This window comes from Macrotis lagotis, chromosome 8 (assembly GCF_037893015.1).
Source record: "Macrotis lagotis isolate mMagLag1 chromosome 8, bilby.v1.9.chrom.fasta, whole genome shotgun sequence".
NCBI lineage: Eukaryota > Metazoa > Chordata > Mammalia > Peramelemorphia > Peramelidae > Macrotis > Macrotis lagotis.
Genome location: NC_133665.1, coordinates 105,258,227 through 105,284,915, shown reverse-complemented (window position 1 = coordinate 105,284,915; position 26,689 = coordinate 105,258,227). Strand labels below are relative to the sequence as shown.

Below are 26,689 nucleotides of genomic sequence, written 5' to 3'. Positions count from 1 at the left end.
GATTTGGGCTCTGCCTAGAAGCTTATTCTGAGACCTGTCTCTGTAATTTCTATAATGTATTTCTTTTGATGGCATTATTTGTGTATAGTGTTTCCATTTCCTTCATCAAAATATGCCTCTTAAAAACCTCATCATATTATTGGGATGGCCTAGGCTGAGGCATGAGCTCTGGGAGGTCTTAGCAAGCTTGAGAACCTTCTCAAATGAGCCCAAGACTGGATTGTGTATTTATCATCTGAAGACCAATATAGCAGTTCAGAGTTTTGTTATCAGAAAATTATTAGATAATACCTTTTTTTGGTCATGGCATCTCATTAAATATTGTATCCTTAAGCATAGAAGACATGATGGAGGGAACGTTTTCCCCAGTGAATTCACAGCTTTGATTACAAATTAAATAACTGGACCTCCAAAATAGTCATTATTATATTGATGTCAGCTTGGAATGGGAAGAGGAGAGGGAGGGTTGTCTTATAATGGAATGTGCTGGTGATCTTCTTTTTACAACATATTAATCAGCTTACTTAAAAATTATTTATTTTGTTTCTGGTTAGACCCAGGTTGGTCGTTTTGCTCCTCAGTTTTCGGGTTACCAGCAACAGGATTCTCAAGAGTTACTGGCCTTTCTTCTGGATGGATTGCATGAAGATCTGAACCGTGTGAAGAAGAAACCGTACTTGGAACTTAAGGATGCCAATGGCCGGCCTGACTTGGTATGATGTGTGATGTTAGATTGGTGAATTGTTGATCTTGGAAAAATGGGAGCTCTTGGAGGTGGCAAGCTGTAGATAGAGCTTCTTTTTGGATCATTGTTTCTTAAGGATGATAATAGTATTGGAATCCTGTCTTGTTGGCCACAGCTTAAAGATGTGAGGCCAAGTTACTATTAATGCTATTCTTTTTTTATTAAAATCTAAGTTTATCTGCCAATTTCATTGAGTTACTTTGTTACCTGATGCTTTAAGCATTGCTTTGGGTTTTTTTTAGGCTACTTTATTCTTGAGCATCAATAACAAATCAACAATACTCTTAGAGTTTCTTGAAGGAAAAAAGCCTTGATTAGAAGGATGCAGTTAAGTTAATGTTTTTGTCTGAGACATTTTGTTTGAGAGGCCTGAGACAGACTCTGATCAGTCAGATCTTAGGTTGTCAGCAGTCATGGTGGTTAATACTTCTTGGAGACCTCAGAGCGACTGCCATCTCTTGCTGACAGGACACACAAAAATCCATGAGTTGACAGCCTGCACCAATTGTGTGTTCTGTGGTGTAGAGGGTCATAGGGAGTGGAGAAAGTGCTTTAGAAGCCTTCTGGATTCTCTACTCCATAAATAATGGTGAACAGTAATAACTAGGATTTATAGAATGCTTCAGGATCACAAGGTGCTCAAAACAGGTTATTATTTCCTTTGAGCCTTCTGACAGCCCTATTAAGGTGGGGCTGACCTCTTTTTTTCTTTCTTGTACTGACCAGGAAGTGGGCTGAGGAAGGTATACTGATCTTTTTAGCACCACACAGCTTGAGAAATATTGGAGGTAGTATCAAATTTGGGATTTCATTATGCCCAGACCATTCTGGTGTATAGTTTATTTTAAAAGATCTGAAGTCCACAGATACTGAATCTTGGAGTGGGAAAGGAGAGTGTAGGAACAGTAGTGGCTTGTTAAGTCCTGCTAATAAAGATAGGTTCTTTTACCTATTTTAGGAATTGATTGTTATTTTGCTTCTATTAATAGGCTTATCATCTGTCTTGGTTTGCTGCATTGGAATCCCATACATGAAATGTGTAAAGTAGAAATCTTGCTTACTTAATCTCTTGTCCTCTGTTTTTAGGTGGTGGCAAAGGAAGCATGGGAGAATCACAGGCTAAGAAATGACTCTGTGATAGTGGACACTTTCCATGGCCTTTTCAAATCCACATTGGTCTGCCCAGAATGTTCTAAAATTTCTGTGACTTTTGACCCATTCTGTTATTTAACTCTCCCCTTGCCCCTGAAGAAAGATCGCACAATGGAGGTCTTCTTTGTTTCTGCAGATCCACAATGTAGACCTACTCAGGTATGTGGTCATCTTGGTCTTCATTCAGATCTCAGTTTCTAGTTCTGAAGTGGCGTTAGTCTTTGGATGGTTTTAGAAATCCAAGTACTAGGTGTGTGTTTGAAAGACTGTATCTGAACTTTGAGCATAAGTCTTGCTAGAAGCTGAACTTTTACCTTGAGCACTTGAAATTTATATATATCATCTTGAAATCATTTAGAAATTTTAACTTTTGTAAATTTAGAATTCCATATATCATATGGTGTAGATCAGACCTGAGGCCCAGAGATGTTCACTTTGGGATTGAAAAGGGAAATTTTGGGAGTAGTGTGATTTGTTATTATTTTCATCTTTATACCTTGCTGATAGCTAAAATTATCTCAGTGTCCTGTTGAGAGGAATTGTAGAACTAAAGAAAGTGTACTTTTTAATCTCACTAGCAGATTGCAGGGCCTAAGATTCATATAGTGAATCAGATAATTTAAATAAGTCTTTTTGGCAACGACCCTATTCTGCCAGGGACTCAAAATGATCTTAAACAATGTAATCATTTTATTTTGGTGTCTCTGTCTATAAAATAGAGGCAACTTTTTTCTATCAATAACAAAGTTTAATTCTCATACCAGGTTCTCAGGGAAAATAAGATAAGTTCCCTGCACTCAGGGAATAGAATAGGAGCATACACAGATGAAGTTAATGTATAATAACTACAAGATATGCTAGATATAATATCACAAGACTTGTTATATAGTTTTTATATAATTTACTGTAAGGTATGGTTTAAAGTCATAAGGACCTGGGTTTGAATCCTATATCTTTTACTTAATGTGATCTTGAATAAGTCACTTTTCTCACTTGAAAAATGAGAGTTTTGTACTAAATGACCCCTAATGTCCTTTTTTGGCTCTAAATTTGATCTTAAGTACCAAGCATTTTGTAATATTTATGACCAGACAATACCTAAAAGTAATGATGATTTTGGGAAGCCTACTGGATTAGGATAAAGGGCACCTGATGAGTTGATTAGTAGTGCCAATAGCTTTTTTTTAAATTAATTCTTTATATAAATGTGTAATTTAATGGTTTAGATATAGAGATTGCTGGTGGCAGCAAATGATTTTCAATAACAAATATATACTAAAAGGGTATCTACAAATAAAGAGTAATGCTATGCATTAGCAGTGAACTAGTGAAAGTACCAGTCACTGACAATTCACAAAAATTTAATTCATGGAAATGGCAATTTTTGTTTTGCTTTTTATAAACAATTGAGACTTAGCTCACCTGTTTACCAGAACATAAGCAATGATTATTTTTCTCAAATTCCATAGGGATAAAAACAAAAAAAATTTTAGTTGATTAATGTCATGATTTTTGCCATCAGTTTTCTTTTCTTTTTTCTTTTTTTGCAAGGCAGTGGGGTTAAGTGAAGAGGCCGGATATTTGAATTCAGGTACTCCTGATTCCAGGGCGGGTGCTCTATCCACTGCACCATCTAGCTGCCCTGCTATTGCCATAAATTTTCAAAGGAATGTTGGGCATTCTGTTCTTTCTGGGTTTCTGTTACCATCCCTGTAAAATGAATAGTTTAAACTTGAAGGTCTTTCAGGTCCTTAAAACTCTTAGTCTATAAATCAGGAAATCTTGAAGAGCTCCTCTTGTCCCTTCACTCTTCTACCCTTCGAATACTAAAGACAAAATAGTTTCAGTTTTAGGTGGGGAAAAAGACAATACAATTTCTACATAATCTGCTGCCTTCAATATAGAGGTGAGGTGTTGACTGTAACTACTTGTCGGACTTGTTCTCTTGGTTAATTTTCTGCGGTTGAAGAGGATGGAGGTCACCTTTGCATTCACTATAGCTGTGCCAGGAAACTACAGTGACACCAGACTCAGACCAGTCTCTCTATTTTGATTAGCATTCATCTGCATCTTTCTTGAATCTTTACACACTCTTCTTTTCTTTTTATCCTTCTTTATAGTATCGAGTGACTGTGCCAATGATGGGAGCTGTTTCTGACCTGTGTGAGGCTCTTTCCAAGCTCTCCGGTATTGCTGCTGAAAATGTAAGAAGTTTCAATAAAATTAAATATAGTAGAGTTAATTACATCTAGATTGCCATTCTCAGGGCTGGATCTTTGATGCTCTTTCCTTCTCAGAACCATGGTGGACCTGTCCATCAGCAGCACCTGGAGTCACTTTGAGGGGCAATGGTAATGCTCTTAGATGCTGTGAGGAAGCAATAGAAAACATTTATTTCCTTTTATTCTGAACTTGATGTTGATTGAATTTGTCTTTAGATTCAGTGGTCCAGCCATCCTGTATTTTATTTGACAGGAAATAATCTGACACTTCAGGGTTTTTTCAATTTGTATTTTTAAAAATTTTTTTTATTTTTTTAAATGTTTCCTAATTACATTTAATTTTTTTTTCCAATTTGAATTCTAAATTATCTTCCTCCCTCTTTCCCTTTCCTTTCCCATTGAGAAGACAAGCACTAAATCACTATCTTGGTTTGGGTGACTGGAGCTATGAGATAGCTGTTGAGGAGTGGTGATGAGAGAACCTCCAGGTATAGCTAGGGTTTTTTTTTAAAGGGAGAGTAAAGTAAACTGACCTCAATTTCCGTAACTTAGTGTACTTTAAGTATCCCTTCTGGTGGTCAGATTTTCTTCCTTGAGACAATATGATGTAATTTGAAAGCATAGATTTGGAAAAAGATCTAGGGTCATCTTGGATAATTTACTGTACCTCTTGGGTCTTGTTTCCTCATCTATATAATGAGGCTTTTAGCTCCTGCCCATTCTACCTCACCCCTGTTAAATGTGAAAATCCAGTGAGATAATGGATATGAAAGCGCTTTAACTTTCAGAGAAAAGAGACTATTATTATTTTTATGTTCGTTTTAGCTAATGTTGGACTCTCAAGTCTATAATCTTTCTTGGTTATTGACTCTTAGATGGTGGTCACAGATGTTTATAATCATCGATTCCACAAAATTTTCCAAATGGATGAAGGTTTGAATCATATTATGACACGGGATGACATCTTTGTGTGAGTATCCAACTATTTGTAAGCTTTTGTTACAAAGAAAACATGCCAAAAGTTTTGATTATGGTTTTCTTGATGTTTGTTGTTAGATTTAATTTGTTGGCATATTTGTCAATAGGTATATTTTAGGGACAGTAATGGACAGCTGTAGATTCAATGCCAAGGCACTGTTTGGGTGCTGCAGAGCCCAGCGGGTCTAGAGCATTGTTAGAATGATGCTTAGGAACTTGGATGTGTAAGGGAACAGAAATGCACAGAAGTTTAAATTTTACTATTTGCTGTCAGGAATCTGTTTGACTGGAAGGTTGTATTCCTGTTAATCTGACCTGAGGAAGAGAAATAAAGATGAAGATAAGGAATCATGGCAAAGGGGAAAGAACATTTAACTGAAAGTCTTGATTTGGTCCATAGTCTTATTGTTTTTTCTTCATGAAGTCACTTCATCGATCTGGGTCTTAATTCCTAATCATCACATTAATAAATTGGAACAGATTTGATCCACATGGTCCTCAGTGGCTTTTATGTTTCTGTGAATTCTGGAATATTTTCCTAGACCAAAAAAATCCTATTTGCTCTACCTCCAAAATTAAGAAAATTCATAGGTTTGAATAAACTTCTCCCCAGTACACATGACTCATGATGAGGCTTTATTCAATGCAGTGCTTATTCTCAATTTTACAATGGAGGTTGAAGGAAGAGAAAAATTTTTTCCCCCAATTTTTGCCCTTCCTTTCTAAATCAGCTACATACCATAGACAGGAAAGTTTGAATTAAAATTTAATCCTTCCTTTTTTTTTGAGGATAAAAATAGTCATTAACTTGTACATAGTAAATTGCATGTACTTTGAATATTTTTTGTAGATAAATACATGGCACAGAATATATTCTTCTCTCTTTGCATAAGTCTTTTAGAGAAAATTTCTGAAGGTGCTTTTGTAAAGAAACAGTAATCTCTAGTACTATGATTGAAAATTAATTTCTTGAAACTAATACATTGAGTTAAGGATACTTTGAGTGCATAGTGTGGATCAAAACAATTGGTCAGGCTGTTGGTCTTTTCAAGGGGCTTTTATTTTTCAAAAAGGTCTGACAGTTTTGATTTATGAAGCTACTATCTTCTAACACTCAAATAATATTTTAATCAAATTAACATTGAGTTCCTTTTTGCTTAAACTGTAACCATAGTTCTTTCTTATTGGGTTTATTATAGTAAGGTTCTTTTATTTGGGGTTTCAACATTTGAATCAGTAAGGTCAGAGCTCCCTCTAGAGGAAGAAGGAAAACTACTTTTAACATTTTATGATAAAACACCAGTAAATTTTAGTTCTGTATATCTTAGTCAGATAAATGACAAAATTAGGGCAGTTTTGTAAATTTGTAAATATTGGTTTCATTCATTAATTTTTTTGAAAGTACATAATTCTTATTACAATTTGGGTTTGTAAATAATGCAAGCAGTTTGTCATATGTTTGCTTCCTTTAGAATCTTCTTATTATGTGATAGGAGGTGGGATACTGGGACCTCAGTATTTGAATAGAATTCTAGCCTACTGAGAAAATGAGAGGCTCATCAAGCAACTCTGGGCCCCTCTGTCTGTTTTTCCTTTTTCTTTTCTTTATGCTTAGAAATACTATAGATGGTGATTGTGTCAGAAGTAAAAGCTGTACAGATGATAATTGTGAAAGTCTACTTTAGCCTTATGTTTGGAAACTGATTCAGAATTTAGTATACTTTTACCAATAAAAAGTTTTCAAGGTCTCTAAACTGACTTCTGCAATAATCTCTTAAGAACTGTTTCTCTGTACCTCTCCTAAATTACAGTAGTAACTGAGGATTGATTTGTGTGTGTGTGTGTGTGTGTGTGTGTGTTCATACATATATACATATTTAATGTATATACATACATACAGGTTATCTGTACATGTGTGCTTAGTATAATATACTCAGTAAAAATCTGCCTTCTTTCCATTCTCACTCTCCTCACTAATTGAGAGTGAAAGAAAAATAAATATATATAGTCAATCAAAACAAATTTCTGCATGTCCACAACTATATATATCTTGTTCTGCTCTCTGAGTCCTTCATCTCTATCAGAGCTGGTAGCATACTTTATTATTAGTATGATCTGTTCCAAATAGCCATACTCCAAACTTCAAATGTTTGCTTTTAGCTCCATGTGTTGAATTTATTCTGTCCTATGATCAATACAGATATGAAGTCTGCAATACAACAGAAGATGGATCAGAATGTGTTACTTTTCCGGTTTACTTCAGAGAGAGGAAAATCAGGCAGGCAAACACTGGAACTGTTCTGTATGGGCAGCCATTGTTACTCTCTGTCCCAAAGCACAAATTAACCCTTGACTACTTGTACCAGGTTATCTGTGAGCGTATCAGGTATGTATTGAACATTTGGATTGTCATTTTATTTTGTTTTGTTTTTTACAAGGCAGTGGGGTTAAGTGGCTTGCCCAAGGCCACGCAGCTAGGTAATTATTAAGTGTCTGAGGCCGGATTTGAACCCAGGTACTCCTGACTCCAGGGCCGGTGCTCTATCCACTGTGCCACCTAGCTGCCCTCTATTTCATTTTCATTTGAGCTGTGTTTTAAATTTACATGTAAATCCATTTTATCATTTCTAAGAGAGAGAAGAGCAATTCTGACCCAATACTTCTTGTTATATAGGAGACCAAAGACCTGGTTCTCTCGTATTGTATTTTTTAAATTCTGGCATTATCTTTTCTTTTTTTAAAATTAAATCATTGGGGTGGCTAGGTGGCACAGTGGATAAAGCACCGGCCCTGGAGTCAGGAGTACCTGGGTTCAAATCAGGTCTCAGACACTTAATAATTACCTATCTGTGTGGCCTTGGGCAAGCCACTTAACCCCATTTGCCTTGCAAAAACCTAAAAAATATTAAATCATTATTTATTAATTACTGTCTATGTGAAAATCAGTGTGCTTGAATAAAATATAAAACCAAGTTATTTAAGTTTCTCAGTGGTCAGAAATAGAAGTTATTTCTTGGTTTTCTTTTTTGCTTCATAATTCAGAGAATTTGATAGAAGAACCATGTACAAAGTGTTTGATGACTGTCAGGACAAGGTATAAGTAGATTATTGTCTGTTTCTTTGGGTAGTAGCTGATGAAATCATCTATGGTTGTTTCATTATACTGTTTAAAGGACTTCTGGATGGTTGAAAATAAGCAAATTGAAGAGATTCTAGGTCATATTCTTTTTTGGAGGGCTTTGGAGGGAAATGATAGTATAATTAAATTTCATTTTTTCTTCCTATATACAAGCTGTGAAATTAGGTTATTAGAGGCAACTGAGCTTTTTGAAAATGTAAGACTGTAGACTTTAGAAGAAAAATTTTCCCAATCATTTCATTTTTCCAATTACATGTTATGAAAGTTATTCAACATTCATCCACTTACATATGCATATTTATGTTACATAACTTCCTTCCACCACCCCCTCAATGGCAAACAGTCTGATGAACATTGTACATATATACATGTGTTTAACATGTTTACAGATTAGTAATTTTCTGTATGAGGAATTAGGACTAAGGAAAAAGAAAGGAAACCATGAGAAAGGAAGGAAAAACAAGAGAAAATTAAAGTGAATTTAGTGTTCATTAGGGGTGTTTTTTGTTTGTTATAGCTTTTCCTCCTTTAGCTGTAGATAGCATTGTCCATAACAGGTCTTCCATGGTTGTCTTGGCTCTTGGAACAGCTGAGAGGAACTACACATCACGGTTGATCAACTCACAGTGTTGTAGTTAATGTGTACAATGTTCTCTTGGTTCTGCTTCCTCCCCTCAGCATCAATTTCTGTAATCTGTTCCATGCTTCTCTAGTGTCTGACCATTCATGGTGGTTTTTTTAAATAATAAATATTTTATTTGTTTTTCAATTACATACAATGGTAGTTTCTACCAATCTTTTTTTGTGTGAGGTTTTGAGTTTTACAGTTTCTCCCTCCTGTCCCCCGCCCCCCCCCATAGAAGGCTTTACATTTGCATCCATGATAAGCATAGATCAAAATTGAACTTGTGAGAGAACAATCAGGTCTAAAAGGGAAAAGAAAACAATAGACACAGCAAAATTACACATTAAATAAGACAACTTTTAAAAATTGAAGATAATAAGCTTTGTTCTTCATTTAAACTCCATAAATCTTTCTCTGGATCCAGATGGTATTCTCCATCATAAATGCCCTAAAATTGTTCCTGTTTATGGCACTGATGGAATGAACAAGTCCATCATGGTTGATCATCACCTCATGTTGTTATTAGTGTGTATAATATTCTTCTGGTTCTGCTCATTTCACTCAGCATCAGTTCATGCAAGCATTCATAATTTTGTTTTTTGCAAGACAACGGGGTTAAGTGTGCCAAGGCCACACAGCTAGGTAATTATTAAATGTCTGAGGCCGGATTTGAACTCAGGTACTCCTGACTCCAGGACTATTCACTGCGCCACCTAGCCACCCCCCATAGTCTCTTTTTTTTTAAATAAAACAATAGTACTCCATAACATTCATATACCATAACTTTTTCCAGCCATTCCCCAATTCTCCTCACCCATCCATCCAATTAATCTGTTCTGTGCTACTGTACTAATATTCCTTTTGCTTACAATCTGGAAAAATCATTTTGAAAAAATTAAAAATTTTCATTCATTCGCTGTTGCCTTCTGACTAAAGTGCAAGCCCTTCAGTCTAAGGCTTCAGTAGTCTGGTTTTCCTTAAACTGTTTTTACAATCTTTTAGAATATTCTAACTGGAGTGTTCAAATATTTTAATAATTAACATGTCTATTCCAGAAAGATTGGATAAAGATACCATCTAAGAGAGTTTCAAGTTATGCCAAAGATTCTGGGAAAAACACTTTCTCTTTGACTGCCATAGACCTTTTTTTTTCCTTAGGGTTTTGCAAGGCAAATGGGGTTAAGTGGCTTGCCCAAGGCCACACAGCTAGGTAATTATTAAGGCCCATGCTTTATTCACTAGCCACCTAGCCGCCCCTTGCCATAGACCTTTAGCAGGTTTATCCCTTAAAAGCCATGTTTTCTGTTAAGAGAAGAATTTAATTTGGACTGGTTTATCCTTATCACTGAGTTGAGGTATAGGGCTACAGTGGTTTAAATGAAATGATTGACTATCAAACCAGTTATAAAATTGTATGCATAGATGTGTACCACACACAAAGCAACTGACAAACTACCTTTTTTTTTTTAATTTAGCCGCTACATAAAACATCCCTTAACAGATGACTCTCCTAGATCACACCTGGACAGTCCTACCTGCAATGGTTCCAATGGCATTTGTGAAGGTAAGTGCTCATTAAATGTAATAGTTTTAGTTGACTGAAGGTAGATAGCTGTCTTTTAAACATTTTTTTCAGGGGGCGGCTAGGTGGCGCAATGGATAGAGTATTGGCCCTGGAGTCAGGGGCAAAAACCTAAAAAATCAAAACACATTTTTTTCTTTTTTTGGAAACTTAATTTTAATTGACTTTCTTCATCTTTTATTTCTTAATATGTACATGTCTTCTATAACAAGCCACCCTTTTTTTTTTTGCAAGTCAATTGGGTTAAATGGCTTGCCCAAGGCCACACAGCTAAGTAATTATTATGTGTCTGGGGCTGGATTTGAAGTCAGGTACTCCTGACTCCAAGGCCCATGCTCTATCTACTGCACCACCTAGCTGCCCCCACCTTCTTTTTTATTAAAGATTTTATTTGAGTTTTACAATCCCCCCCCCCCAATCTTACTTCCCTCCCCACCCCCTTTTTTGAAAGATTTTTCTCCTGATAATTTTTACCCTAATCTTGCTTCCCACCCCCTACAGAAGGCACTTTGTTAGTCTTTACAGTGTTTACATGGTTTACATTGATCTCAGTTGAATGTGATGAGAGAAATCATATCCATAAGGAGAAAAATAAAGTATGAGAGATAGCAAAGTTACATAATGATAGCAGGTTTTGTTTTTTTTCTAAATTGAAGGTAATAATCTTTTGTCTTTGTTCAAACTCCACAATTATTTCTCTGGATACAGATGGTATTCTCCATTGCAGATACTCAAAATTGTGCCCAGTTGTTGCACTGATGGAGTGAGCAAGTCCATTAGGGTTGACCATCACCCTCATGTTGCTGTTAGGGTTACGGTGTTCTGGTTCTGCTCATGTAATTCAGCATCAGTTCACGCAAATCCTTCCAGGCTTCCCTGAATTCCCATCCCCTCCTGGTTTGCTTTTTTTTTTTTTAGCTTCAGTTTATTTTGTTTTTAAGATTTTATTTATTTGAATTTTACAATTTTTCCCCTAATCTTACTTCCCTCCTCCACTCCCCACAGAAGGCAATTTGCCAGTCTTTACATTGTTTCCATGGTATATGTTGATCCAAATTGAATGTGATGAGAGAGAAATCATATTCTTAGGTTTGTTGTTGTTTTTTTTTTTTTTTGCAAGGCAAACAGGGTTAAGTGGCTTGCCCAAGGCCACACAGCTAGGTAATTATTAAGTGTCTGAGACTGGATTTGAATCCAGGTACTCCTGACTCCAGGGCCAGTGCTTTATCCACTACGCTACCTAGCTGCCCCAAGAAATCATATTCTTAAGGAAGAAACATAAAGTAAAAGAGATAGCAAGATCAGACAATAAGATACAGGGTTTTTTTTTTTAACTTAAAGGTAATAGTCCGTGTCTTTTTTCAAACTCCACAGTTCTTTCTCTGGCTCCAGATGGTATTCTCCATCACAGATAGCCCAAAATTGTGCCTGATTGTTGCACTGATGGAATGAGCAGGTACATCAGGGTTGATCATCACCCTCTTGTTGCTGTTAGGATTTACAGTGTTTTTCTGGTTCTGCTCATCTCACTCAGCATCAGTTCATGCAAATCCTTCCAGGCTTCCCTGAATTCCTATCCCTCCTGGTTTCTAATAGAACAATAGTGTTCCATGACATACATATACCACAGTTTGCTAAGCCATTCCCCAATTGAAGGACATTGACTTGATTTCCAATTCTTTGCCACCACAAACAGGGCTGCTTTGAATATTTTTGTACAGGTGATATTTTTACCCCTTTTCATAATTTCTTCAAGGTACAGACCCAGTAGTGGTATTGCTGGATCAAAGGGTATGCACATTTTTGTTGTCCTTTGTTATAATTACAAATTTCTCTCCAGAAAGGTTGGATGAGTTCACAGCTCCACCAACAAGCCACCCTTTTTAAAAAAAGTGAAAAAATAAAGTAATTCGATGGAACTAGGTAATGTATCAACTGAGTCTGATAGTCTTGCAGCAAGTCTATCATTTCTAATCTATTCCTGTAACAAGGGTAGAAGGGAACGGTTTGAACTGGCAAAAAGTAATTTGATTTTGCTTGAATGATCCACCAACACTTATAGGTGAATGTATCTCCTTCAGTTTTTGTATTCTATGATCTACTTGGGAATGCCAATTTGTTCTTATTTTTGCTTTCAGTCTTTATAAATCTGAAACTTGATTTCTAGTCATCAAGCATCAGTGTGGTTGGGGGTCAGCAAAGACTTGGAAGAGGAGTCATTTGACTCATACCTTATTGTATGTTCAGTAGGTTGAGATGGGGATTGTATCATTGGTATCAAGCCTGACTGTCATATGTGGAAGAACATAGTTGTTTAATGTAAAAGGAGGATAGTATTACACGCATAGGGTGAATGGAAAAAATTGGTAACAGAAAAGGCTAGAAAGATAGGAAAGTGTCGATGACTAGTTAAAGACTTTGCATATAAAAAGTATTTGGTAAGGGTTTCAAATGATGAATGACTATCAAAACCATTGTAATAGTTATTGAACTTTTATAGTCAGATCTAGTGTTTTTAGGAAAAATCTAGATCTTATTTTTGGGCATAGAAATAAATAAAATGAACTGATAGCCAAAAAGTCATTACAAAGTGACCTAGAGCATTGTACTTTGGGTCTATCAGTTATTAACCATATGAGCTTAAATGAGTTGTTTCCTACTTTGTAAAATAAGATAATGCTTATATCATTTTGCATGACCTTTCAGTGCTCATCATATCTATCTTGAATTATATGTTTGAATCTTGAGAATGCTAAATGATTTGGGTGACTTGTCATTAGGTAAGATTTCACTTGAATAATAACATGGAAAACATGCTTATTTAATCAATCCAGTGTTTATTAAGTTTTCACCATGTTATGAGTCATGTTCTGAGGATAGAAATTGAAAAAAATTCTCAACCATGATTTCATAGATTTGAGGGAGGGGTGTATGTTTGTGTGTGTGAGAGAAAAATAAATTAATGAGGTAGCTTTTATATAAATTAATAGGGGAATGGTTACTAAAGACTGAAGGAAAGATCTTTTGAAAGAGGCAATGCTTGTTCCATCTTGAAGGAAATGCTGATTTCCAAAAGGTGGAGCTCAGAAGAGAGCCAAAAATTCCAGGCATGGGAACATTCTGTGCAAATTTATTTAAGATGGAAAGTATTGATTATGGGAAATACCATAGAGTACATGAAAAATGAAAAATTAGCAAGTGAAAATTGAAATGATTCCCTTTTAAAATACTTGTATGAGAAGCAGCATTAGAGTCTAGGTCTCTCTCTACATCTGCTCAACAAAGATAGAGAATCTAAAGATAGAGATCTAAAAAAGACAAGAAGTCACAGTAAGTCATTTTCCCAACACAGTTCAGTTTATGGAGAGGGGCTTTGAGGAGGAGCACATGACTATGGCAACAGGGAGCAATCCAGCACTCAAAGACTAAGAGAAAGACACAAAAAGATATTCCAGGGGATCCCTGAACAAGTGCTGGGAGCAATAGTATGAGCCATATGGCAACTCTGTCAATCACCACTCAGTGCCAGGTTATTTATTGATCTAGTTTTGCTCATTGGCATTAGCCTTGTACTGAGACAGAACAAGCTCCAGAAAGCAAGTAGTAACTGTGTGTCTCTGATTACTCAGAGCAGAATATCCCATACCAATTGGAGCCAGTAATTCATTCATTCTGAACTAGAAGAGCCTCTGAGTGACTAAGTCACACAACAGTCTATTGAAACACTATTAGAAACAAGCTGATAGATGCAAACCTGCATCAGGAGCTTGAACAACTGAAACCAAGAGGGTAGCAGACAGACCTTGTCCAGATCTCAACACTTCATCATACCACTGATCATACCAACTTGCAGGCCACCAACCTGAACTGTGAAAACAGAAGTGAGAGAACAGAAGCTCAGACCATTCATTCCTCCCTGAAGTTTTTAGAGCTCAGCATTAAAACAGAGTGATGATTGGAACAATGAGCAAACAAAAGAACCCGGCTATCAAGAGCTATTATTGGAGCACAAAAGCACCAAACACAAACAAAGAATAGTTCAAAAAACGTCTATAAGGAAAATCTCAGAGAAAAATACAATTTAGACACAAGTCCAAGAGTTAAAGAAAAGCAAATGATATTGAAAACCAAATCAGGGCATTATAGGAAGGAATGGTAAAAGGCAAGAGTTGGGGCAGAAAGATATGAAAAGAGAGCTCACAGATATATTTTATATATATGTATATAGAATATATAAAATAACTCCATGAAAGGTAAAGTGTGTGAACTGTTTTATAGGAGGAATAACTTCTGGAAAACAGATTAAGGAGAGAGAATTTAAAATTTTTTGGAGTACCTATCAAGAACAACAACAAAAAACCCCAGGCATCATATTTCAAGAAAACACTTAGAACCACAGAACAGAGTAGAAATGGAAAGAATATTCCTCCTACCATACCACTTCTTTAAAGGAATTTCAAAATGAAAATACAAGAATATCATAGCCAAAACCTAGAGCTCCCAGACCAAGGGGAAAAAAAAATACCACACACAGCCAGAAAGCAGGAATTTAATTAGTGAGGCACCACAATCAAAACTGAAGAAGATTTAGCAGCCATGACTAAAGGAATAAAGAGCTTGAAATAATGATATTCTAGGAAGTATAGGATCTAGGCTTAATACCAAGAATAATTTACCCAACAAATATATATATTATTTATGATATACACTATATAATCCTACAAGGGGAACAATGGAATTTTTTTTTTAGGTTTTTGTAAGGCAAATGGGGTTAAGTGGCTTGCCCAAGACCACACAGCTAGGTAATTATTAAGTATCTGAGACCGGATTTGAACCCACGTACTCATGACTCCAGGGCCGTTGCTTTATCCACTGCACCACCTAGCTGCCCGGAACAATGGAATTTTAAAGAAATAGAGGCTATCCAAGCATTTCTTATGAAAAGACCAGAATTGAGCAGAAAATTTGACATATAAAGGAGTTAAGAGAAGCATCACATTATAAGCAAGGAAATAAGCTTAAGTTTTTATATGGGGAGATGATACATGTAAATCCTCAGAACATGACCACCAAGGGTCATAGAAAAAGTGTAGTCAAAGAACTTGGGTGTGATCTTTCTGTGTTCAGATTCTCTTAAAAGAACAATAGAATGGGAAGGAAAGAGGAATGTGCTGGAAAAGGAAGAATAAGGAAATAAGGAAACTTGTCTCATAACTGGGGTGCTCATCGAGACCAGGGCTCAGTGGAAGGAGAGTGGAGAGCAATTGAATCCTACATTCATCTGAATGACCTGGTTGAAAGAAGGGTTGAGAATACATGCAATGCATACTTGGGTACAGAAATACATCTTATCAAAGAAGCAGATTAAGAGAAGCATTAATCAGAAGCAAAACACACTTTTTTGTTTGTTTTTTTCAAAACACTCTTGGTTTTGGGTTTTGTTTTTTGTTTTGTTTTTTGGCAAGGCAAATGGGGTTAAGTGACTGAGGTAATTATTAAGTGTCTGAGGCCAAATTTGATTCCAGGCTGGTGCTCTATCCACTGTGCCACCTAGCTGCCTTCAAAGCATACTCTTAAAGAGGAAACAGGGATACACAAAGAGAAAGATAGGAACAAGAAAATAGAAAGAAGGGAAACTCCTTACTGTCAATATGAATGGGATAAACTCACACAAAATGAAAGAGATTAGCAGACTGGATCAGAAACAGTCTAGCAATAATATTTATAAGAAACACTAGAAACAGAAAGATCCACACAAGCGTTGAAAGACTAGAACAGTATCTATTATGTTTTAGCTGAAGTAAAAACTGCAGCAGTAGTAATAATCTCAGGCAAAACAAAAGCAAAAATTGAACTAATTAAAAGATAAGTAGGAAAGTTATGTTTTGCTATAAAGTACCACACATAATGAACACTGTTATCTTTGAAAATTAAGGTAAACCGAGAGACAAAGTTTTGAACATCACCAGTTTATTAAGCTAGTAGTAACCAATAAATTGAGTCATTGACTTCTCTCAATGACCAAAGACTTCAAGGTAGGACTTACCAACCTTCATATAGTTTAGGGATGTACAGGAGATCAAAGGACAGAGAACATCACGGATGGAAAACAGTATGATTGATGGCAGAACATCATTATGGAGCAGGAACATTACAATTGCTTATGTTAAGAAAGATGGTCTGGCAGTCATAGGAGATTAATTACTGCTCCTTTCTATCATTAAGGAATATTAGTTTTTTATGGGACCTATCCACAATCTTAAATTCTTTACTAAGGGATCAAAACTACCAGACTTGATGTCTTCTTGGAAGAGATTAAAAACTTCCTTAATTGTACAAGGACAGGCAAGGACAGATGATCTATCTTTCCGGATGTACCAAGTTATCTTATAGGACTTAAAGATAACAAATGTCATGAAAGTATCCCAGGCTACTAGGATGAGCAATAATTTTCTTTTAATTATAAATTAAAAAAAATTATAGGGGTGGCTAGGTGGAGCAGTGGATAGAGTACCGGCCCTGGAGTCAGGAGTACCTGAGTTCAAATCCGGCCTCAGACACTTAATAATAATTACTTAGCTGTGTGGCCGAGGGTAAGGCACTTAACCCCATTGCCTTGCAAAAAATAAATTAAAGATTTTATTTATTTTGAGTTTTACAATTTTTCCTCAGTTAAGATCATCAGTCAGACAGATGCATTTAGTATATCCCTTGCAATACATGACAGATGTATTGAATTCTAAGATAATAAATATATATAAATAAATATAAATAATAAACTGTTGATATTAATACTTAAATAATACAAATTACAATTAAATATTTGTAAATTACAAGCAGGTGCTTTTGGACAAGAGGTAAATACTTATGTAAACAGGTGAAAGGCAGTTTGTCAGGCTTTACATTATTTCCATGGTATACATTGATCCAAATTGAGTGTGATGAGAGAGAAATCATATCTTTAAGGAAGAAACATAAAGTATAAGAGATAGCAAGATCAGACAATGAGATACCAAGTTTTTTTTCTAAATTTAAGGTAATAGTCCTTGGTCTTTGTTCAAACTCCGCAGTTGTTTCTCTGGATACAAATGGTATTCTCCATTGCAGAGAGCCCCAAATCGTCCCTGATTGTTGCCCTGATGGAATGAGCAAGTCCATTAAGGTTAACCCCCATGTTGCTGTTTTTGTGGTTCTGCTCCTCTCACTCAGCATCAGTTCATGCAAATCCCTCCAGGCTTCCCTGAATTCCTGTCCCTCCTGTTTTCTAACAGAACAATAGTGTTCCATGACATACATATACTACAATTTGCTAAGCTGTTCCCCAATTGAAGGACATTGACTTGATTTTCAATTCTTTGCCACCACAAACAGGGTTGCTATGAATATTTTTGTACAAGTGATGTTTTTACTCTTTTTCATCATCTCTTTAGGGTATAGACCCAGTAGTGGTATTGCTGGATCAAAGGGTATGCACATTTTTGTTGTCCTTTGGGTGTAGTTCCAAATTTCTCTCCAGAAAGGTTGGATGAGTTCACAGCTCCACCAATGATGTAATAGTGCCCAGATAGGAAATAAATTTCTTAGCTTTAATTCAAGGACATAGACAGGTAACCTAGAAAAGTACCATTTAATTTTCTTCTTTCCATGGATCAGTGAGGAGATATATTTCTCACTGATCTCTATGTATAAGTTAATTCTATAAAATTTTCAACATAGTCTTTCTCATTAGGACACTTAAATTTCCTCCTTGGTGAAGTCTTGGTACAAGTTCCATTACAGGAACAAAGGCAAAGTCTAAAAAGAATGTCAAGACCAAGAATAATAAGGGCCCATTTACTAAGGTCGTTAACAGGCCATTTTCCTGCAGCCAGGTAAAACAGAAAGAGGATTTCCCCACATGGGGTATGTTTTTCTCACATGATATCTGAATGCATGAATGTTACCACCTCCCATGAAGGGAAACTGCCATGGTGACTACAAAACAATCAGGTCTGATCTTACACCAGTCTAATCCCATAATCAACACATTTGAGAAAATCGATGAAAGCCATCCCCTCAGTGTGTATATTTTCAAGGGTACATGGGAATAAAGGAAAGGAAGGATTCACATAAAACCAAGGTATCCAAGAAACTCAACACACATACTGTATGAGAAGTCATACAGTAATGATCATAATAATCCACTCTCAATGTTCATTTAACTTCAAGTCTTAAGATATCCCATGTTCATTGAATAAAATGCTTATTCTTAAGCCTAAGAACTGATTACCAGGTTTCTGGAACTCAACAAAGACTAGCAAGGTGTTGTGTATGTAGGGGAGGAGATTAGAAATCATTGTTGTCATATCTGGATCACTTGGTCATCTCCATAACAGTATTCTCATCAACAGAAATTTTTAGATCTAGAAGTGATCTTAAAGAGTAAAATGCAGCAGATGAAGGGGCTCTCAAAACGAGAATCACTGGCCTTTTCCACCAAAAGACCAGGATCTGTATTGATTTTACAACAGGCTTCAGCAAAGGGACTCAATATAATTTAATACAATATATTAAAATTGATAGAGACTTCAGAAAATTTATATGTAATGAAATTTAATATATAAAATCCTTAATCCAATTTTGAGAACTTGTTTTCATATTTGGAATTTTATTATGCTGCTTTTCTCAAACTTTTTCCAAATTTTCACTCTTACTAATTCCTTCATTTTGAGTATTAGATCCTGTTAAAGATATGATAATACATCAGACTCAATGGCTACATAAATGACTTTGCTTAAAAGATATTTAATTCCACTTAACACTAAAGAGCTGGGATAGGATAAATAAATATTCTAGGTAATTAATTCCAAATTGTAAACAGAGAACACTGAGTTCTCAGTAGTAAAGCATGTGCAGTTGTTAAACATGTTCAAATAAAATAGATTTTATACCCTTATAGACCATTGCTCTTAAATATTCTTTAAATAATGGGGACTGTTTTAAAATATGCCCAATTGAATATTTGGCAGGCATTCTGGATTAACAAATAATAATTTTATATTATTTTATTAGCAATAATACAAATGCATCATCCTCTTCAGTTTGGGGACACAAAGTGGAACTTACAATTTCTAATATTCAAGACCAATTCTCAAAAGATTTTAGAAAAATATAACCACTTAGAGGCCATTAGTTAAACCAGATTTAAGCTTCACTTACCATCAACTTGCTTTCCTGAGTTAAAGAAATTTATTATTCATCTCCTCCTAAGTACCTTGTCCCTTCTCAATCAAAAGGTTGAATTCCTGGAGCTGTTCAGAGTCCCAGGAGTTTTCTTGTGTCTTTTTAAATAGATTTGGGAAAGGAAGCACTGAAAATGACATCAAATACCCTGTCTATTTATCTTATTTCTAATAATTTTTTCTTTTTCTTTAAATGAATTCTACAGAGCAGTAGTCATTAAAATATTTCAGCATTTATAAAACATTGAAACCACAATTTAGAAATTCATAGTAAAGAGTGCTATCTTTCTAAAAATTTAAAAAGTTTTTCATAAATATTCCCATTCTCTTGCCAAGGAAAAAAATTAGTTTACAAGACACAGACAAACACAAAGAAGCATTTGCTAGCAAGCTTTTCCCTTATTTCCATGTATACAATTTGCACCATTCAAACACAGAACTGATGGATTTTTGTGGGATATCAAACCGAGTCCCAGTTATGGTTTTTTTATTTTTTTTTTGCAAGGGGTTAAAGTGACTTGCCCAAGGTCACACAGCCAGGCAATTATTATGTCTGAGAACGGATTTGAATTCAGGTACCCCTGACTCCAGGTCCTATGCTCTATCCACTGTACCACCCAGCTCCCCCAACCCCCCTCCAGTTAAGTTTTACAAGTGAGTTGCTGTTCTCCTTTTGGTCACCAGATGTGTTCAAAGACCACGTTATAGGCACTGAAACATAAAAAAGGAAACCCATACACACCTGTAATGGAGCTCCTAAGAAAACAATTTTTTATGGTACCCCCAATTTCCTCAGCTGGGAAGATGAACTTCCCTACCCTTTAATTGCAAGAATTCCTCTTAATTTAAGATCAAGGAATTCTTCAAGGTTTAAGTACTCTCCTGACCTGAAATCGAGAGTGCCATCATAGAAAGTCTGAGAATCCCCTTTGAAAATCCTAAGGGGGATTGCCTAGCTTTTATATTGCCAATTATTTCCAAATTGTCACACTGAATACAAAGCAGTACCCCAAGACAAAAAAAAAATTTCATCTTCCTCAACAGCATGGGGGAACAGCTTATCTTTATCTCAGGAGAAAGTTAGATCCCTTGTTGTAGACCTTCATGGAAAAGCCTCAGGTGAGAAATTTCATGAGTGAACTTTACTGGGGCTTTTCTCTGGGTGTGCTTTTTTCTTTTTTTTTTTAAAGGTTTTTGCAAGGCAAATGGAGTTAAGTGGCTTGCCCAAGGCCACACAGCTAGGTAATTATTAAGTGTCTGAGTCTGGATTTGAACTGGGTACTCCTGACTCCAGGGCCAGTGCTCTATCCACTCACTGTGCCACCTAGCTTCTCCCTGGGTGTGCTATTTCAAGGATTCATCACTGCCAAGCAACTTTCATCTCATGACTGCATGGTTGCCAGTCACAGCATTTGAAAATTAAGACAAACTGAGCAACAAGGCTCCCTGCATGATCAGTTCATTAGTTAGATTAAGTTTTTTGTTCAGTAGATTAGACATGCCCATCTCTTCCTGACCCCATGTCCTGGGATTTTCTTGGCAAAAATATGGTAGTAATTTGCTGTTTTTTCTCTGGTGGATTAAGGCAAGCAGAATGTAAGTGATTTACCCAGAGTCACTTGGTCTAGCAGTACCTAAGGTCAAATTTGAACTCAAGATTTTCCTGACTCAGCCCCAGGCCATCTAGCTGCCTCTTATATAGGTTAATAATAACCAACAAATGGGTCAACTGCCTCTCTCAATAACCAGAGACCCCAAGATAAGGCTTATTAGACTTCATAGTTTTTGGGAAGTTCATGAGAAAAAAAAACAGACATGGATAGAAAACTCTATGATTGGTGGCAAGATTGACATCACTATGGGGTCAAGAATATTATGATTGGTTATACTAAGAAAGGTGGACTGGCATTCATAAAAGACTAAACAGTAACAATTGAGCGATGTTAATTGTTTTATGGGACCCATCTACATCTTATTATCTTTGCTAGGAGATCAAAATTACCAGACTTGTCTCCTTGGAAGAGATAAAAACTCTTAATTGTAAAAGGGCAAACACAGAAGACAACTTTTAGGAATGTTACTAAGTTAACTTGAGAGGCTTAAAGATAACAGCCATGTTCTAAAAGTATTTTTAGGTACTACCAGGATGAGAGAACAACTTTAACTAGAAGGAAAATAAAAATTCCTGAACTCAACTCAAGGACATGGATAGATAACTTTAGGAATCAATTAATTTTCTGATTTTTGAAAATATGTGAATCAGATGTCACAGTATCTAAATTTTTAAAGGAAAAAAAATCAGTTGTAGGAAGAAAAAGATGTTAAGGTTTCACAGAAAAGGAATGCAATTAAGATTAGAAGAAAAGTGAGAATCTGAGGGAAAAATCTTTGTAGCAAATTTCTTTTTTTTTTTAGAAATATATTTTTTAAAAATTTATTTAAGGCAATGGGGTTAAAAGTGACTTGCCCAAGGCCACATCACTAGGCAATTATTAAGTGTCTGAGAATGGACTTGAATTTAGGTCCTTCTGATCCCAGGTCCCATGTTCTATCCACTGCAACCATCTAGGTGCCCCAAAAATCTTGAGAGTCAAATTTAGAAGAAAAGAGCCATTCCTTAATTTATAAATAATCAAAGGTAATCAAACTATTAATAGTCATATGGAAAAATGCTCAAGTTGTTAATAGAAAAATACAAATTTTAAAAGTTCTGATGTTCCCAGCCACTAGATTGACTAAGATGTTGGAAAATGACACATGCTGGAAGGACTATGGGAAATCAGTTATTTTAATACATTGTTGATGGAACTGTGAATTAGTGAAAATAGGGTGCTTTGATCTGCATTCAGACTCCAAAGTTCTTTCTCTGGATGTGTAAATCATTTTCCATCATGAATCTTTGAATTGTCTTTGCTTGCTGCATTACTGAGAAGAGCTAAGTTTATTGTGTGATCAGTTGATGATCACACAATGTTGCTATTACTGTATATAGTGCTCTCCTGGTTCTTCTCATCTCACTCAGCTCATGTAACTCTTAACAAAAAATATGCCTGTTCGTGATTTCTTTTCTTTTTCTTTTTTTGCAAGGCAGTTGGGATAAGTGGCTTGCCCAAGGCCACACAGCTAGGTAATTATTAAGTGTCTGAGGCCAGATTTGAACTCAGGTACTCCTGACTCCAGGGCCAGTACTCTATCCACTGCGCCACCTAGTCGCCCCCTGATTTCTTAGCATTCCATCACATTCATATACCATAACTTGTTCAGTCATTTTCCAATTAATGGACATTCCCTTAATATCGAATTCTTTCCCAATTATTAACCATTCCCTCAATATCCAATTCTTTGGCATTATAAAAAGAACTGCTATAAATATTTTTGTGTATGTGGGTATTTTCCTTATTTTAATGATCTCTTTGGGATACAAATCTTATATTAGTATTTCTGAATCAAAGGGTTTTATAGCTTTTTGGGCATAGTTCCAAATTTCTCTCCAAAAATGTTTGAATCATTCATAACTCCACCAATCATTCTATTTTTCCACAACCCCCCCAACATTTATCACTTTCCTTTTCTGCCATATTAGTGAATTTGATAGGTGTGAAGTGATACCTTAGAGGTATTTAAATTTGCATTTTTATTCAGTGGTGATGTAGATAATTTTTTCATGTGATTGTAGATAGCTTTAATTTCTTCATCTTCATCCAAAAATGACTTATTCTTGTAACTTTTAACTCAGTTATCTATATTTTTAAGAAATGAGGCCTTGATTAGAAACATTTGCTGTAAAAATTATTTCTTTCTAATCTTGGTTGCATTGGTTTTGTTTGGGCAAAACCTTTTTAATTTAATGTAATCTGTTCTGCTATTCACAGTTGTCTTATGGGAAAGTTCTTTCCAATCACAGTTATGATAACTGTGTAGTTCCCCTTTTTATATTTTTCTCTCATTTCACCCTTTCCCTCCTCACCAGTGTTTTGCTTCTATTACCTCCTATCTGCTCGCCCTTCTTGTAGCCCTCCTCCCTTTTTTCCCTCTCCCACCATTTTCTTTCCCCTTTCCCTTCCTACTTCCATAGAGGAAAAGATGGGTTTCTTTACTCAACTGTGTATGTATGTTTTTCCTTCTTTGAGCCAATGAGGGTAAGGTTCTTTCATAACTCTTGAGGTGATATTATATACCCTCTTCTGCCTCACCCTTTCCTCTTCTAATGCAATCCTTTTTTTCACACCTTAATTATTTTTTATCAACTTATGTTCATACTTTGTAAATATACTCCTTCTTACTACCCTAAATAGAGGTACAGTTCTTAAGAGTTTACAAATATCATCTTTCCATATAGAAAACCTTATTGAATCCTATGTTTTTTGTATTGTTTTATTCCTGTTTAACTTTTTGTGTTTCTCTTGAGTTTTGTACTTGAAGATGATATTTTCTGTTTATAAGGAAAGTTTGAAAGTTCCCTATTTTATTGAATGGCTCTCTTTTCCCCTAAAAATTATGCTCAAGGTTTGCTAGGTGGTTGATTTTTAGTTCTAACCCAAGTTCTTTTATCTTCTGGAATATCATATTCTAAGCCCTTTCATTTAGAAGCTGCTAAATCCTATGTAATCCTCACTATGACTTCTTGATATGTGAATTGTATCTTTCTGCCTTACTTGCAGTATTTTCTCCTTGATAGTTCTGGAATTTGACAACAATATTACTTGGAATTTTCAGCCAGTGATTGGTAGATTCTTTCAATGACTGTTCTATCCTCTTGGGTTCTAGGATATCAGGACAGTTTTCCATGTTAATTTCTTTACAGATACTATCAAGGCTTTTTCTTTTTTCTTTGATCATTGCTTACAGATAGATCCAGGAGATATCATTTGAGAATTTTTGGACTATTTTCCTGGTCAGTTGTTTTTCCAATGAGGTATTTTACATTTTCCTTCTGTTTTTTATTCTTTTGCTTTTGTTTGACTGATTCTTGATGTCTCCCACTCATTAACTTCCATTTACCCAATTCCAATTTTTAAGGTAGCTTCTTCAGTTAGCTTTTGTACCATTTAGTCATTTCTACTTTTTAAGGAATTGTTTTTTTCAATGTATTTTATTCCATTAGGCAAATTCTATTTTTTTTTTTCAGGTTTTTGCAAGACAAACAGGGTTATGTGGCTTGCCCAAGGCCACACAGCTAGGTAATTATTAAGTGTCTGAGACCAGTTTTGAACCCAGGTACTCCTGATTCCAGGGCCAGTGCTTTATCCACTATGCCACCTAGCTGCCCCCAATTCTATTTTTTAAGGAGTTTTTTTCTTCAATTTTTGGGCTTTCTTTTCTAAGCTATGGACTCTTTTTCATTAATTCTTTTCTTTTCCCAATTTTTCTTTTCCCTCTCATTTATTTTTTTTTATATTTTTTGCAAGGCAATGGAGTTAAGTGACTTGCCCAAGGTCACACAACTAGGTAATTATTAAGTGTCTAAGGCTGGATTTGAACTCAGGTACTCCTGACTCCAGGGCGGGTGCTCTATCCACAGCTCCACCTAGCTGCCTCCTGCTTTATTTTTAAAATCCTTTTCAGGTTCTTCCAAGAAGACTTTTTGAATTTGAGATCCACTAATATTTTTCTTTGAGGCTTTGCATGAAGGCATTTTGACGTCATCTTCTTCTGAGTTTGTTTTTTGATAATATTTCTATGAATAGGGTTCTTTTTTTGTTTTTTACACATTACGCACAAAGTTGAGCTCTTCTCCTGGGGCACAGGGACATTTTCTCAAGATTTAGCATTGGAGGCTAGGAGCCTGATCATTGACTTTCAGTGTCAGGATCCCTGGGGCTGGAGGCTTATCAACTACACTTGAATGGCCAAGCTTAGTCATGCCTCTTATATCCTGGGTTCTGAGGCTGACAGTTTTCCTGGCTTCACAGTTGACCTGCAGGCCCACTGGCCCACTGATCTGTGCTGTGGCTAAGAGACTTGCTGGGATACTGCCTCCACTGGGCTCCCCTGCCATATAGACCTTTCCTGAAGTCCTAAGTTGTTTTTGGCTGGAAAAAATTGTTTTACTCCATCCTTTGTGAATTCTATCATTGCAGAATTCTTTTAGAATTGGGGAAAACTTGGGCAACATCCTGGCTTCATTCCATCATCTCGGCTCTGACCTCCTAGGCTCGCTCTTGCTTAAAAGATTTTCTGCTTGATCTGCTTTCTAGCCCAGTTATTTTTGACAGTGAGATACCTTATATTTTTTTTCTGCTTTTTCAGTCTTTAGACTTGACTTTAATAATTTCTTGTTGCCTCATGAAATCATTGAGTTCCATTTGATCAATTTCAATTTTTAGGAGTTTGATGTTTGGGCAAAATTTTTATATCTTTTGTACCAATTTATTAATTCCCTTTCCATATCTTTTTTCTTCAGCGAAACAATGGGGTTAAGTGACTTGCCCAACAATCATCCAGCTGTGTGACATGCAAGCCACCCCAACCCCACTGCCCTGCAAAAACCAAAAAAAGCAAAAAAAAAGACCCAAAATAAAATAAAATAGTAATAATAGTAGGGGCGGTTGGGTGGCGGACAGAGCACTGGCCCTTGAGCCCGGAGCACCTGGGTCCAAATCCAGCCTCAAGACACCCAATCAATGGTCACCCTGCTATGTGTCCCCAGGCAGGCCACCCAGCCCCATTTGCCCTGCACCCCCCCAAAAATAATAATAAAAAATGTGCTTCGGTCTGTGTTCCAACACCACCAACTCTGTCGCAGGTGGATCACATTCTTTATAAGTCCATCACAAAAGTTACTTCCATATTTTTCCACTGTTGATGTTGCTGATTGCAGCTCCCTCCTTTTGTATTTCTCCACTACCATGTACTATATTTTCTTTTTTTTCTGCTTACTTCCATTTATTTGGGATTTTTTTCAAGTTAATTTTTATTAGAGATATTATTTGAGTTTTACAAATTTCCCCCCAATCTTACTTCCCTCCCCCCCAGCCCTCCACAGAAAGCAGTCTGTCAGTCTTTACTTTGTTTCCATGATCCAA

The 26,689-nt window shown here is 36.0% G+C and overlaps 1 protein-coding gene across 4 annotated transcripts in view; it reads left to right on the top strand.

Annotated features, from left to right (window-relative positions):
* Positions 1-26,689, top strand: part of USP4 (ubiquitin specific peptidase 4) — a 72,546-nt gene that overhangs the window by 29,228 nt on the left and 16,629 nt on the right. For all 4 annotated transcript variants that reach the window (XM_074197932.1, XM_074197931.1, XM_074197930.1 and 1 more), the window contains 6 exons: positions 555-713; positions 1,832-2,056; positions 4,018-4,101; positions 4,995-5,089; positions 7,298-7,483; positions 10,337-10,425. In XM_074197932.1, coding sequence (XP_074054033.1) covers positions 555-713; positions 1,832-2,056; positions 4,018-4,101; positions 4,995-5,089; positions 7,298-7,483; positions 10,337-10,425 — 838 coding nt within the window. The remainder of the gene's footprint in view (positions 1-554; positions 714-1,831; positions 2,057-4,017; positions 4,102-4,994; positions 5,090-7,297; positions 7,484-10,336; positions 10,426-26,689) is intronic.